Source organism: Cucumis sativus, chromosome 6, assembly GCF_000004075.3.
Source record: "Cucumis sativus cultivar 9930 chromosome 6, Cucumber_9930_V3, whole genome shotgun sequence".
NCBI lineage: Eukaryota > Viridiplantae > Streptophyta > Magnoliopsida > Cucurbitales > Cucurbitaceae > Cucumis > Cucumis sativus.
In genome coordinates this window covers 3,284,923-3,300,121 of record NC_026660.2, presented here as the reverse complement: position 1 = coordinate 3,300,121, position 15,199 = coordinate 3,284,923, and the positions used below count along the sequence as shown (strand labels likewise).

General features: G+C 32.0%; 3 protein-coding genes across 4 annotated transcripts; 1 reads left to right on the top strand and 2 right to left on the bottom strand.

The window, feature by feature from the left end:
• The first annotated feature begins 549 nt into the window (after nt 1–549).
• On the top strand, nt 550–1,680 carry LOC101204607 (tetrapyrrole-binding protein, chloroplastic). Its single transcript, XM_004140838.3, has one exon. It carries the CDS (start codon nt 641–643, stop codon nt 1,421–1,423), a length of 783 nt encoding a protein of 260 aa, XP_004140886.1. The 5' UTR covers nt 550–640; the 3' UTR covers nt 1,424–1,680.
• A 4,671-nt stretch (nt 1,681–6,351) lies between these two features.
• Nucleotides 6,352–7,008, bottom strand: LOC101204363. The gene has a single exon (XM_004140837.3). The coding sequence runs from the start codon at nt 6,918–6,920 to the stop codon at nt 6,540–6,542; it is 381 nt and encodes a 126-aa protein (XP_004140885.1). The 5' UTR covers nt 6,921–7,008; the 3' UTR covers nt 6,352–6,539.
• A 2,731-nt stretch (nt 7,009–9,739) lies between these two features.
• LOC101203968 (hypothetical protein) lies at nt 9,740–12,103 on the bottom strand. Of its 2 annotated transcripts, none has more exons than XM_004140836.3 (2): nt 11,942–12,103; nt 9,740–11,085 (listed from the first exon to the last, which is right to left on the bottom strand). In XM_004140836.3, the coding sequence occupies exon 2, from the start codon at nt 11,035–11,037 to the stop codon at nt 10,240–10,242; it is 798 nt and encodes a 265-aa protein (XP_004140884.1). In that variant the 5' UTR covers nt 11,038–11,085; nt 11,942–12,103; the 3' UTR covers nt 9,740–10,239. The 2 variants fall into 2 exon arrangements, with proteins under 2 accessions (XP_004140884.1, XP_004140883.1); XM_004140835.3 differs by having other exon boundaries at nt 9,740–11,166; nt 11,942–12,099.
• Nucleotides 12,104–15,199: the final 3,096 nt, after the last annotated feature.

The following is a 15,199-nucleotide window of genomic DNA, read 5'->3' as shown; positions in this document are numbered from 1 at the left end:
TATATTAAATATTTCAAATTGAAAAGTTATTAATTTTAATAAATAAATATATTTTTATAATTGAAATATTTAATACATATAATATAAAAGAAGACGGGTAGGATCAACTAATAAAAAAGAAATTATGGGATCTATAAATAAATAAATATATATATATAATTAAAAAGAATGAAAGACCTAAATTTAGTTATTTTTGTGGATCCAACCTGATGTTTTAGAATAATTTCTTAAATAACTATATTTTAGAAAAAAGTTATTGGGATAAACTTAGTTATATTTTATATTTTGATCTGTTTTTGTTTAGATTTGAAAATTGTGGAATTTAAATTGATAGAGGTGAAGTTTCTAAAAACTAATATTGTGATATTGAGAAACAAAAATACAGATGAAAATAACAAAAAGAGTTTAATATCAATAATATTAAAAATGTTTTTGTTGAGAGGGATGGAGAGAGATCCAACCTCACCCTTAACTAACCAATCAAAAGCCTCACTTGAATCCTTTTCGATGAGAAACTCTGTTTCCCTTTCACTTCCACTCGTTCCTTATCTCTCAATCAAAATTCACTCAAAACCCCAAAACCTCTCTTTTTCACATTTTCAATTTTCATTAACTCTCTCTCTCCCTCTCCCTCTCCCCCATGGCAACTTCCCACTCTCTCCCATCTCTCCGTCACTCTCTCCGCCATCCTCACCGCCCTAACCTCTCTCCCACCTCCTTCTCCTCTTCCTCCACTCTCTTCCTCAAACCAACTTCCTCCACCGCTGTCACCACCACCACCACCACTACCGCCGCCACTTCCTCTCTCTCCGCCGCAGCTGCCGGCTCCTTCTCTCTCTCCTCAGACACCTCCTCCGCCATCTCTTTCGACGAGCTCGACCGCCTCCTAGGCGCCAAAGACTTTCGGCAAGCCGACGAGGAGACCCGCCGGCTTCTGATCGCCCTCGCCGGCGAAGGCGCCCTGAAAAGAGGGTACGTCTATTTCTCCGAAGTTCAATTCATTGCCGCCGAGGATCTGAAAGCCATTGACGATCTGTGGCAGAAACACAGCGATGGGAAATTTGGGTACAGCGTACAGAAACGGATTTTCGAGAAAGTGAACAAAGATTTCACGAAATTGTTTATGAAACTTGGTTGGATGAAGAAGCTGGATACGGAAATTGAGCAGTACAATTACAGAGCATTTCCGACGGAGTTTATTTGGGAGCTGACGGAGGACACGCCTGAAGGGCATCTGCCATTAACTAATGCTTTGAGAGGGACACGGTTAATGAGCAATATTTTGAACCATCCGGCATTTGGGGAGGAGGCCATTGAAGAGAAAGGTGAAGAAAAAATTGCAGGGGTGGTTGAAAATGGAGGATTGAAGAAAGGATTGAAATCGATCACTGAGAGGCTTTTCAAAAGAGATTATAGCTTTTGAAATTAGGGATTTTGGAGAGTACCCATTGGAATTTACATCGAATTCACAATTGGGTTGTTTCCATTGGGGATGAATTCGGTTCATTTTGTTCTTCACACTTCTTTCTCTCTTTCTGACGGGTGACTTCTCAGTGTATTTTAAAAGATAAAAATATGAAATTTATTGGTAATTAGTATCATTTTAATGTGATTTTGGCTTCTTTAGGGTATTTGGGGTGAAAAAGAAACTTATGCTAAATAACTAACATATTAACCACACATTTCTTGGTTCAACTCCGTCCCTCCATATCCTTCGATATTGAATTGCTATGTTTTGTTTTGTTTTTTTCCCAAGTTTATAAGATTAGATCTATTTAGTCTTGATTTTCAAAATGTATCTTATTATTTTATAAGTTGTTAAAAATATAATTAAAACATAATCCAAATGTGGGAGAAATTGAGATCTATCTTTTCCTAAGTAATTTTTTTTTTATCTGTTGGTTGATGTCAAATTGGAGTGAAAATACTAAAAAGAAAACCTTGCACACATTGATTAGACTCTCATTGGCTCACTCTCCTTTCTTGCAATTGTTCTCTCTCCTCTCTCTCACCTTTCTTTATCTCATTCCCTCCCTTTTAGCTTTCATAATTCACTTTCCTCTCCCTTTTTCTCACAACTTCCTTCTCTAGTCTTGCTCTTCAACACTTTATTTCACTCTCCTATGTTTGATCTCGCTCTTCAGCTCTTGGTCTTACTCCTTTTTTTCATTTCGCTCTCCTATGTTTGATCTCGCTCTTCAGCCCTGAGTCTTACTCCTTTTTAGTTTTGCTCTACAACAAAAATTTAAAAGGGTGAGAGACAAAAAATAAATCGATCGGAATTGCTCTTGTATATTCACCAGAGCTAGTTGTTTTGTCTCGTTGAAGTTGATTGTGTCATACCTCCCTTAGACCACCTACTATTAGCTTAAGAGATGGCGTGAAGCCAACATATACCATTCTCCTTCTACTGATACCTACTGACCCTACTATAACTGAAAGCAAACTTAACATGAAATATACAAACACAGAAAAAATTGAAACAACTTATAAAACATTAAAGTGCAGCTCATCTAATAACAAGTCTAACAAATCTTTTATAAATAGATACAAACTAGAGTTCCTACAACTCAAAGACCAACACTTACAACCTACAACTAACAAATTATAGCAGCTAAACTCATGTACAAACCAAATGCACAACTAAAGACAACACATACTAGTAAGGATGAGTGGCATTTTCGACGAATTTTACAGTGAATTTCGTCGTGGGTACAATGTTCTTTTTTCAATCGTGGTTCTTCTTGGAATTTGCAGTAGGTTGTTCGACATGTGAGTCTCCGATAAGAGGAGCCGACAAGAAGAAAATTTCTTGATTTGTGCCAAATGTATGAAAACTTTGAAGGGTTTAAAAGAGACGAAGCTGGAAGCTACAATCGTTTCTGCTTGAACGTTTGAATGCCTGAACGGGCACGATTTGAAGAATATATGAAACGATGCAAAAATTATGTGAAGTTATGATGATGATAAGTGTTAGTTGTGTGTTGGTAGTTTGATTTTAATTATAGGGTATATGTGGTTCCTCGAACAGTTATATTTAGGATTCAAAATTTTCGGTGATTTAAGACATTGTTACAATAATTTTTTTCCATATTTTTCTATTTTATCAATTTAAATAAAAGTGTATCATTTATCAAAAGTAAACATTCTATTTAGATATTTTATTGTCAGCCCTTTTTAATAATAATTGTTTAGGAATATAGTTAAGATTTGATAGTAGAATTCAAATTTTAGATATTTTGAATTAGTCCTCGGAAAGTTGTCATGACTAGCAAAATATTAAAATTATTTAAGAAATATGTAAAAAAACAACTTAAATTGGCTTGGGAGAGTTTTACTAATTTTGCTATATTTTATAAATAGTTTCAATTTTTTGCTATTTTAAAAAGTGTCTCTTTAAAATATCAAATGTTTAATTAGAGTGAAATATCGTTGTTAGAATTTGAAATAGAGATATTTTCGTAAATTATTAATTCATAATTAATAACTCAAAAAAATCACTTTTGCCATTTTCTAACTACTTTTTAAATATTCTTCCAGATGAAACATTTTATTTTGTTATTTACTTGGTGAACCCTAAAACAGATTAGGATAAATAGAAATAAAAACTCCACAACCCTAAAACATTAAAAAAAAAAAAAAATCATTCTAAAAGCCACGAACCAAAGATAACTAATATTTGTCTGAAATCTCGTGGCAATGAGAATTCATGTGAAATAAATAGGTCTAAAGATATTTGTTTTATGGTTTAGGAAGTTCGAACACAACCTCTAATAATATCATCGTCGATCAATCTTTGACCACCACCTCCATTGACTCCCCGACGACCTTTTGAAAGCCAACTCTAACTACTATTATCAACTAACCTCCAATCACCACTCATCAACCATAAAAATTTTAGATAAAAACATTTTAAAGAAAACTTATATATATAAATTTAAAAAGTTTTAAAACACATTTGTTTTTTCATGTTAAGAAGTTTTTATTGTGAGTTTTAAAATAAAAATAAGATTTTAAAAACTTTCTTCTAAGTTATTCCAAATATGTTCATAGTTTAATTATGATAATATTTTTTAATATACAATTTCTGATTCTTCATCTTTGTTTTTTTTTATGTTTATTTACCATTTGTGGATTATTATTACTATTAAGGTATCTTTCTAACATTATATTTATTGCCCTTTTGTTTAAAATTAACATTTAAATTTTCTTTATCCCCCTTTTGTTAAAAATTAATATTTAAATTTCCTTCCTTATATTTATTTAAACTATATGGGTAAGAATCTATAATTTAGTTTAATAATGAACAAATAAAATTCAAAACTTTATGATTTTTTTGTTAAAAAAATATAATTTTCTACAACGAATACTTCATTTCAATTTGAAGTTAGCATTTTATGATAAAAAAAATTATAATATTTTTGCAAATTAGTCAAAGTGAGAATGAAATTTTATTAAAATACCTAGTAAAATATAAACATCATAAACATATATAATATTAAATTTATTAAATTAACAACATAATTAAAAAAGTTATTATCTAATTTTAAAAGAAGTCATATAGTAAAATTTTATATTAGAGTAATAAACTAGCTCGTATTTTAATTTAATAAAATCTTATCAACTTATAGAAGAAGTTATATTATAAAATTTTATGTTATAGTAATAAACTAGTTCGTATAAATCATTGGAGATATAGTTTGAACTATGTTTTTCAAAATGCATTTCATGTAGCAAGATATATATAACACAAAATAATAGTATGAATGTAAATAGATTGTATTGGAAAGATTTTTTGGACAACCCAAATAACATCTTCGACCAAACTTAACCTAACTTTCAAAATAAGAGTTGTGTTGAATTGTCGGGTTGTATATTATTTATTAACTTAAAATTCTTAAATTTGTGTTTATTTTCTTAAATACAACAAAACACCAAAATATTTAAAATGGTGTAAAAAGAAAAAAAAAACTCATTATATTTTCATAAATTCTAAGTTTGCTCTTTAGTATTGTAGACGTTTTTTCACTATTTGTTCATCTCTCCTTCATATTATTAATTTGTAAATGATATTCGTCATCTTTCATATATTTCCTCTTCCAAGTCTAAACAATTGTGTACTAAGATTTAAACAATCTTGATTCAAGATTGTATACCAAATATAAAATATCTTAGTACACAATATTGAACAAAAATTATTTAAACATTGATACAAGATCGTTTGGATGATCTTGTACCAAGTAAAACTATATTGTACTAAATATAAATGATTTTGGTATATGATCGTGAACCAAAATCGTTTATATTTAGTATATGATCGTTTAGATCTTGGTAAGCAATTGTATATCACAATTGTTTAAAAGAATAATCACTCACACGTGTGCTCGATGTTGATACTATCATCCTATCATGATCGTTTAAGAAAAAAATTATACACGCGTGTGTGGCTGATTAAACGTTGATTGAATATGACATTTTTTATATTTTCTATGATGGGCTTATAAACTTCTTATGTTTTCAAAATTGTTCTATACAATATAAATATTTTGCCAATTTGAAAAACTACTAAATTTATATAAAACATGTTTTAATAACTAAAATTTCATAAAATTAAAATAAAACTCAACCGTTCAATATCAAAATTTAAAATATGTCCTACAAGCTAAACAAAACTTCTTAATAGTAAACTATAAGATTTATGAGTTGATAATATATATTTTAATAATATTGAAAATACAACCCAACTAAATTCAACTAGAAAAAAAAAACATAAAAAATATTAAATATAGTCTAATTATTCAAACACACTTAAATAATAGAACAAAAATAAAAAATAAAAAATAAAAAATAAAAAATAGACATGATTCGAGGTCGAAACAATTATAAAGTATAAAACCAAACACATTTGATCGTGTAAGGCTTTCCTCCAAACACATCTTATGATAACTTTGTCATAATCCTACTCACATATTCATTCCCCGAACACTTTCTATCATAACAACAGTTATACAATAACCCATCCCCAAACACCTTTTTTATCATGACATAGGTTTACCCTTCCCCAAACACCTTTTATCATAAGGTATAACCGTTCCCCAGATACCAATCACACCCTACCAAACATTAAAAAAAAATTATATTTTTCATTCAATCACTTTTCTTCAAATATTATCGTATCATCTAAAAAACAAACCCTCAATGTCTAGAACAACTAATTCTAACACCATAATTTGTATAAAAAAATATCAATTTGTACTCAACATTTTGGGTGTCATGTAAATCCTTTTTTCTTTCAGCCAAGTATAATCTGTATGTAGTCCAACGAATCAGTCAAGGATAAAATGGCCTGAATTTCAAGGGGGAAATTGGTCTCTTCTCTATTTCTTTAATTAATTATGAAAACAATTTATATTATTACAATTTTTAATCCGAGAGAGAGAGAGAGAGAGATTAAAAATAATGTGTCAAAATTGGTATAATTAATCGACATGAAGGATAAGGAATTATATGTGCCCTAAATTCAATCTCAATAGTCGAGGCTAGATCGAACCTGTTCCAAGCTTCTCAGCCCCATCAACGGCGACGCCGGAGCGCTGAACAGAATCAAAGAGCGGCAGAACCATCTTCCGGTAGTAAATAGGGCGGGATAGCTCTTCAGCGAGATCAATCCGAACATCGGAGACGCCGATCTCCTTCAAACGGTGGCCGAGCTTTTCGCCGACGCGAGAGGCGACTTTGGAGTCCCAGAAATTGTTTGATCGAGGAAAACGGTGGAGTTTAGAGCGGTAATAGGCGACGAATTCCTGCTCGGAGGAAGAAGCCATGGCGATGATGGAGGAGGTGGCTGGATTGGTGACCTGGGCAGTGATTTTCCGGCAGGAAAGAACAAGGCGGAGGAGGTGGTTTTGGTTAATGGACATGATGAGGAAATCGGCGTATTTATTAGGGCTTCAAAATCGCCTTCTACTCTTCTCTTCTTCCATTGAACTTTGTTTGAACAATTTGGAAATCATAATTTTATATTTGGGAATTTTGATTTTTAACCTTTCTTTTTATTTTCAAAACTAACCTCTTAAAAAAAATATAATTTTCCTAACCTCTTTTCAACTTTTATATATAAGGTCTCTTACATTTAAAAAATCTATTTTATCCCTCAAGTTCATCGAAGTGTCTTCAATTTTCTTTTGAAATGTTGATCAATCACAAATTTTCAGTTATCATGACAATAAATCTATAGCAATTTATGGTAAAGTAACATTTATTAGAGGTGAAAAAAACTAAAATCAAATTGATGGATCGACCAACTCGATTTGGTTTGGGTTGGACTGATTTATAGAAATATTAGTATTGAACTGAACTTGGTTCGGTTCTAGTCAATTGTATGCTCAATTGATCAGACTGGATTTCGAGTTAGCTCACTCCAATCCATAAGGTTTGAAACATACATTGATGATCTCTCAAGATTGGCTTCCATAAGCCTAGTGTAATTTTTTGGAGATACACCCAAAGCTTGGTGTACATCATTTTGTAATACCAGACATACATAATATTGAAAAAGGAATATGATCCATTTTTCAAATGTAGTCCTTTGGGTTGATGTTACATAAAATGTCATAAATATTCTTACCTTAAAGAGCAATTGTAAACACAGATTTGCAATTGAAATAAACTAAACCGTTGTCTAGATTTTAGAAAAGTTCATATAGATCGATACATCTAAGCCTCTTCTAAAGAGGGGTTTTATGACGACTTGAGTACATCCTATATGCAGATATCTAAAATTATGTCTATGATATCATAGAAGGGTTAAGAGAAAATTTCTTTTTTAGCTTAGCGAGCATGGGGAGAGAAAATAAGGAGAAGAAGAACCCAAGAATTTTGATAGTCACCTGCTAATGTGATAATAAATCTTTTCTTTTTCTTTCTTCTTAGACTGTTTGTTTATATCAATCGATCAGTATTAAGAAACCATAATCAAGATTAAAGGATATACTTATATTCATTCTCTTCCAAGTATGCAGGTTGACCAAGTCATACTCATTCATAAAGAAAAGATGAATATAAGTATATGATTATACTCTTGAAAGAATTCTTAGCATAGAGAGACAACCACATAAAAGAACTTAGATAAAAAAATATCTCAAAAGAATAGCATTAGAAAATTGACTAACATTTTATTCTTTTCAGATTCAAAAAAGAGTCGAATAAAATTCAAAAAAGAGTTGACTCCTGAGTTGACTCTAGAAGTGTAATCAGGTTGAAATATTTTTGAATTATTTTAGTTGACAACCCGAATAATCTATTTTTTTTTTCGTTTCTAATTTCTAATATGGATTGGATAGTCCGAGTTGTCGGATTACCCGCACGATTCTTACACCCCTAGTTTATTCCATAGAGAAATATGAGCTTGAAGGCTCTAATACTATTAAGGGTGGAGGGCCGTGCCCTTTTATATATATAAGAATGAATTCATCCAAAAAGGTTTTTACATGTATCAACAATAATTTACCAAATGAAAAAAAACCAAAGAGTGGCCGCTGAAAGGCATCTTATCTTTTTGAAACATTACAATAGAATTTGGATTGAATATGATCACCCACTTATCATTTTCTCTTCGTAATCTACAAACCCAAAAGTACAAACAAAAATAAAAAATTGAACTCATAACCTTGTCTTTTTTACATCTTCCAGGAAGAAATTGAACTCATGAGGATCGACTTAGTACCAAATTTCTTGGGCGTATTAAAACTGATTTCGTTCACTCCCAAATATAACATTAGATAGTTGGTCAAGTTATAAATTGACAGTATTTTATTAATTAAACTTTTTTCATCTTTCAAAAAATTTGTTTCATATTTAAATTTATTTTGTTATTTTAAAAAATGTTCATTAAATTTATGTTGTCAATCAATTTTATTTCACCTTAACAAATTTTGCACCCACACCACATATACAATATATATTATTTTATCTACTATCTCTTACTTTCATATTTTACACTTCAGATTTAAATTAAATTAAAAGTATATTTATTTTATAATGCGTGCTCTAAAAAGTTTTAATCATGTGAACACTAGTATGTTAAAAGCAATAAAATGTAACCTAAAACTTATTATTAATTTTATCTCACTAACTCTAACTCTCTAAGTTTGTTTATTACATCAATTTACATAATAAGTTTATACTTATATTTTAAGAAAATGAAAAGAAAAAAAAGCATATGATAATAATAATTAAAAAAAAATGAAGACTTTGATGATAGTGTAAATGATTAAACCAATTGACAAATTTAAAAACATAAACTATAACATGTTCAACTAAATAGTAATATTTTACTAAAAACACGAAATATATATTGCAAGAAAATATAAAATAAACCTTAACTAAGGTAAATCTATTAAATAATATTTTATCCAAATTATTTAAAACATTTACCGACTTCATTTGCATAAAGTAAAGCAGGAGTTAATATTAGAGGGGTTTAAAATACAAATATCAGATAGCAGAAGTATATGACCCAAAATCAAATCCACACATTTTGGCATTCACACATCATATTCATGACAGAAAACATTCAAAATCTTGAAAAAGAAAAGAAATAAGATAAAAGGTAAAAGACTAATCTGGACCTATGATTTGAGTCGAGTATAACTTGTTGCCGAGTTTAAAAGCTTTTAAGTCGGCCCTATAGTTTGATTTATTTTTACATCTTGAAAAGTTTCAGGTACTAAACTAAAACTTCACCTTCTTACTATTTTTAATTTTTTATTATTTGGGGGTGGGGTGGGGTGGATACTGGCATATAATTAGTCCAATCCTCTATACAAGCAAGGGCTTGAGCCTCTTATAGCTTTGTCCATACAACATCTAATTTCCAGATCTATTACACGATGACAGTTAATATGGAACAAAGAAGCAACAAGATGACACCAGAAATAACCAAATTCCTCGTACTTCCTTACTAAAGAAGATTTTTAATGGAAAAAGAAATAAATTAGGACACTAAACCGAAAACAAGACCTATATTTTACCTGGGACTGCAATTGTCGTCCACTCGAGTTTGATGTGTTGAATATGAACGATCCAGTTGAAATGTCGGCAAATTGGGAAGCTAATGTATCAACAAGCTAAAATATGAAGTCAACTTTCCTGAAAGATGTGACTGGCTTGTAGAAGTAAAAGTCCTGAAGTGATGGTCTCTACTAGTCACAATTCACATTGCCCCTTATGGTATACACCTTATGTGATGATCTCCCTCATCAACCAATCCAGACTGGGGTAAGCAAAATACAATATGAGAAATGACGGGAGAGCAAAAAGGACTGTGACTAATACGTACAGAGCCAATATTGCTGCACTGGCAGGCACGGCATATAAGACAATCAGGAGGAAGATGATCACCAAAGGAAACTTGGCTGTCAAGTGAACGAAGAAAACAAGCAATTTGCGGAGAGAAGATTGAAGCCTCTCCAGGTTGAAGCTATGGAAATGGCTATTGGCATTGTTTGGTCCTTGTGAATCTAACTGACGAACATGGTGTCCCCTCCTAAGGTTATTGTGACTGACTTGATTACCCCTGGATGAAGTACCGCTCACTGGAAAGACTAGCTGATCTCCAGAGAACGCAGAATGAGATTTAACTCTTTCAACGTTTATGTTCTCAACCATCCACAAAAGGAAGTAATTCTTGCAAGGGAATTTGAGGTTTCCTTTATAAACTAGACGGAAGGATAAGAGGTTGCACCAGGGACAAGATATAAAAAGCGGAAGCTGAACCGGTAATGTCGGAAACTTCACCACAGCCCACTGCAATCCCAAGATGCAATTCTTGCAGAGTGTATGGCCACACCACAAAACATGGGGCACGTTCTCAACAATATTGAAGGACTCCCAACATATTGGGCACTCTAGCACTTCCTCCCTACCATCTGAAGATAGCTCATCATCCGAACACTCTGTGGCAGTATGTGATGATTTTCGGGAGCTGCTCTTCAGTCCGGCACATCCAGCCACACAGTTGGAAGCAAAATTCCACATTCTAACAACAGGCAACTACTGGTCAGAAATGACCACCTGCAATAGTAGCTATAGTTGCATTTGACCAAGGCTTATTAGTGATTAACTTTATGCTCAATGACTCAATTATGCTTTATATAAGAGATGAACCTGAAAGAAAAGAGAAAAAAAAGGGGGAAAACCAACTAAATCAACAAAGGATCCTACCAGACAACACTACTATACAAAGTTAGAAACATCAGAAATACAATCAATTTGAGATCAAAAGATATATAACATTAGAGAAGATTGGATTGAATTCAACATGATAACGAATGATGTTTAACTACTTAAATAAGATCATTGAACAATCCCTAACTAGACTAAGTTGCAGTGCTATGGAAGGAAGGCTTGCAAAAGATTGAACATATATTTTCTAATTTAACGAGTATAAACAGAAATAGAACTCTACGATGTCTTTAGAACATTCTTAAGAAGGGACGTGCAAAAATTTCCCTACCTGTCCAAAAAAGAGATGGGTTACTTGAAAAGAATTAAAAACATTAAATACAACATAGTTGGAACAAGAAAATTACCGACAGATAATGGATTGTTCTGTAAGCCAGATATAAACCTAATCTAAAGCAGTTTCCCAAATCATATCAAGGATTAACACTACATTACAGACAAACCCCATTAATTGTACAAGGCGCGGCAAAACAATTAAATCACAAGGCAGAAAACACAAGAACAAACCACGGAAAATGAAATAGATGGCATAAAAACAAACAATTCCGAAGATACAAACAGAAGTGGGCGGAAATGCACAACGATGAAAATTGAGGAAGAACATTGTAGATTCAGAGTCAATCAAAAGCAAACAGAATGAGCAAAGAACAGAAGGCAAGAGAGAAATATGTATTCAACTATGATGAGGCGATCTTACCCTTCAAATCCCAGTGGATGAGTATTGGGAGGATTTGAAGAAGAGAAGGTTGAATCGGGATATTTTTTTTTTTTTGGTTGAGTTAGTTTTTGTTTTTATTTTGAAATTGGGAAAGGGGAAGGGTTTTGAGATTGAACAGGAATGAAACTTGCGGTGTTGTTGTGGACCTTCTTTTGTTGCTCATCATTCATCCATGTGGACTAGATCTCGGTTCTTCGATGTCACAAGACCTGCACGTGATTCTCTCTTCTCTCTCTCCCTAAACCCTAAACTTTGTATTGTATTAATTTCTACTAATATAATTTCTAGTATTCATCATTTAATTCTTTCATTCAAAAAGTGGCGATGGACCCTCGTAACAAAAAAATTTAATTGACTTTTAGCTAGTTGATTAGCTTGAATCAGTTTTTTGCTTGTTGGTTCGCTTGGATCGACTTTTGACTTGTTGATCAACTTGGATCGAGCTCTAGCTTGTCGATCAAGTCGAATCGACCTCTAGCTTGTTGTTATGGTCAGATTAACAGTCTCTGGTTTGTTGATCTGCTTGAATTGATCTTTGGCTTGTTTGATGAACTTGAATAAACTTCTAGCTTGTTGATTAACATGGATCAACCTTTGATCTGTTGATTGCATTTGATTGACCACTAGCTTGTTTATCATCTCATTCTCTACGTTTAATGATACTCTTGATTTGAAAAAATAGTATGTGTAAATGAAGTTGGAGTCTTGAAAGAATAAGAAGAAATGAATATATAAATGCTCAAAAAGTTAGAATTACATAAGAAAAAAAATGTTCGTGTTTCCAAATAACTTCCGTCTTAAGCATGGTATTCTTGATGGGAGAATTCTCTCTAGCCCCATGGGAAGCAAAATTTTTGACCCCACGAATGAAGGGAGCTTCTCAAGTTCTTAAATGGGCTTTGTGTGTTTGGACTTGTTTGGTTCATGAACCTAACATTTGCCTTTAATTAGTTGGACTTTGTCCTTTAATTAGATATTGAGTCAAATTAAACTTTTTTTTTCTCAATTATACTTAAATATTAATAAAAAATAAAGTCAAATTAATTTGATTCAATCCAATCGTCACGATGAAAACATGTGACATTGTTAAGATTAGTGAATTTATGTCTTCAACTTTAATTTCGAATACATGTTAACTTTTAATTAATTCCAAATTCAATTATATAAAATTTTATCGTTAATTTTTTTAATGACTTGATAATTTGTGATTGATCTAAAATTTTTCATTCAATAATATGAAAGCACAAATTTCTTGGTCGTATGCTAGTTTAGCTATGTTCAACTATTCCTTATGTGGATTATATCAACCGTAGTTTGATGAGATATTAAATCTATCTTTACCTACCAGTTTAAACTTTTGGGTGAACTCATAATTTAAAAGGATATCATAGTCTAAACCTCGTTCTCAAACTCTACAATAATATTATTTCCTTCTCAACTAAGAATAGTATTGGAATGTTTATATAATATTAAATTTAAGTTTAAAGTATTTAATTTGTTCAATTTTAGTTATACTTTGGATTGTCTAATTTTAGATTTTAAAGAAGTCTTAAATTTAGTCCTCACTCGTAATGGTCGTTTGTTTAGTGGGAATCTAAGAACCTCGTGGAATAGATATTTATATTACTGCCAATTGTTTTATGATAACGTAAATTGCTCAAACACCTAAAGATTTTCAAGCATCCTAGGACGCCTTTACGAAGGGCATATCAAGAGCTTTGGATGGCCTTCTTGAGACACGAGTTTTTGGATTCCGCGTATCATGATCATGTAGAAGAAGAATTACACGTGTCGTGGTCGATTAATCGCATGTCGGCTGGGGTATTTTTGGTATTTCACATTGTGGACCTATGGACTTTTTCCAAAAATATTATATACAATGTAAATATTTCATCGGATTGTTATATTTTCTAAAAGAAACTGATGAACTAAACTTTTAATTTTGTAAATTTAAAAAAGAAATGGATTGAAAATTAAAAGTTCAAAGATAAAAAATTTAATTTAACCACAATGTAAATAACAATGGACTTGTTCTTTAAACCAGAAAAGAAAAGGGGAAAGATTATGAAGAATTGATTATTATTGCATATAGAGAGTGACAAGAAACAGATGGTGTGACTTGTACTACAGGCCAAAGTTTTGAACATTTATGAGGAGAGAAGCAGCCAAAACTGCGACAGCTCTTCTTCTCTTCTCTTTTTTTCTTTTAAAATAAAAAGGCTTTTGCCATCATTTAAGGGAACCCCTTGTCTCACCCCCACACACCTACCTTGCATTTATGGCATATTCCAAAATTCCATTTGGAATTATTTAGATAGATGGAGAAAATAAAATACAAAAACAACAACACTTTTCTACCTATATATTTATTTTACCACTACTCGTACTATTTTTTCTTTTTCAAGTTATATCATTAGTTTGTGTTGGTGCACTTTGTCCTAGCTACTGGTTATCTAAATAGTGTCAAGATCGTTAAAGAATCGATTCTAGTTTCTTTGTCAGGTGAAATCAAAAACTGCAACACATAAACAAATTAGTATGACCGAGTCGCAAATCACATTCTCTTTAAGATGTTTCACGACTCTGCTCTCTTTGTGCAAACAGATTGATCACCCCGTCGTCTCCAGTAGGGGTGTAATCGATTTGGTTGGGTTACATTCTCAACCCAACCCATATTTTTGGGTTATATGGATTGACAACCCGAATAACCCAAATTTAGTTTCCAACTCAACCCTCAACCCATCAAATATAAGTTGGATTGGGTTGGGTTGGGTTGTCGGGTTATGATTATTTTTTGTTTAGGGTTTAGGGAAACGAAGGTGGACGACGCGCTTGTGAGGAAGAAGATCGAAGAGGGAGAGAGAAGACCAAAGAGGAAGAAGATCGATCATCGAAGGTGAATGACGCAATTGTGAGGGTTGAGCGGCGCGCATGACAGAAGGAAAACCTAGTTTTTAGATATTATTTTATTAAATTATATATATATATACACATATATAATATTAATTTAGATTGGGTTAGGTTGAACCGAATTTTTCTACCCTCCAACTCGAGACCCAACCCAACCTGAAAAAGATCCAATTTTTTTAACCCAACTCAACCCACATTTTAATCTAACCCAACCCAACCCACATTTTAACCTAACACAACCTAACCCACATTTTAACCTAACACAACCCAACCCTTATAACTCATATTATTACATCCCTAGTCCCCACAATAAAACAGTCTCTCGAT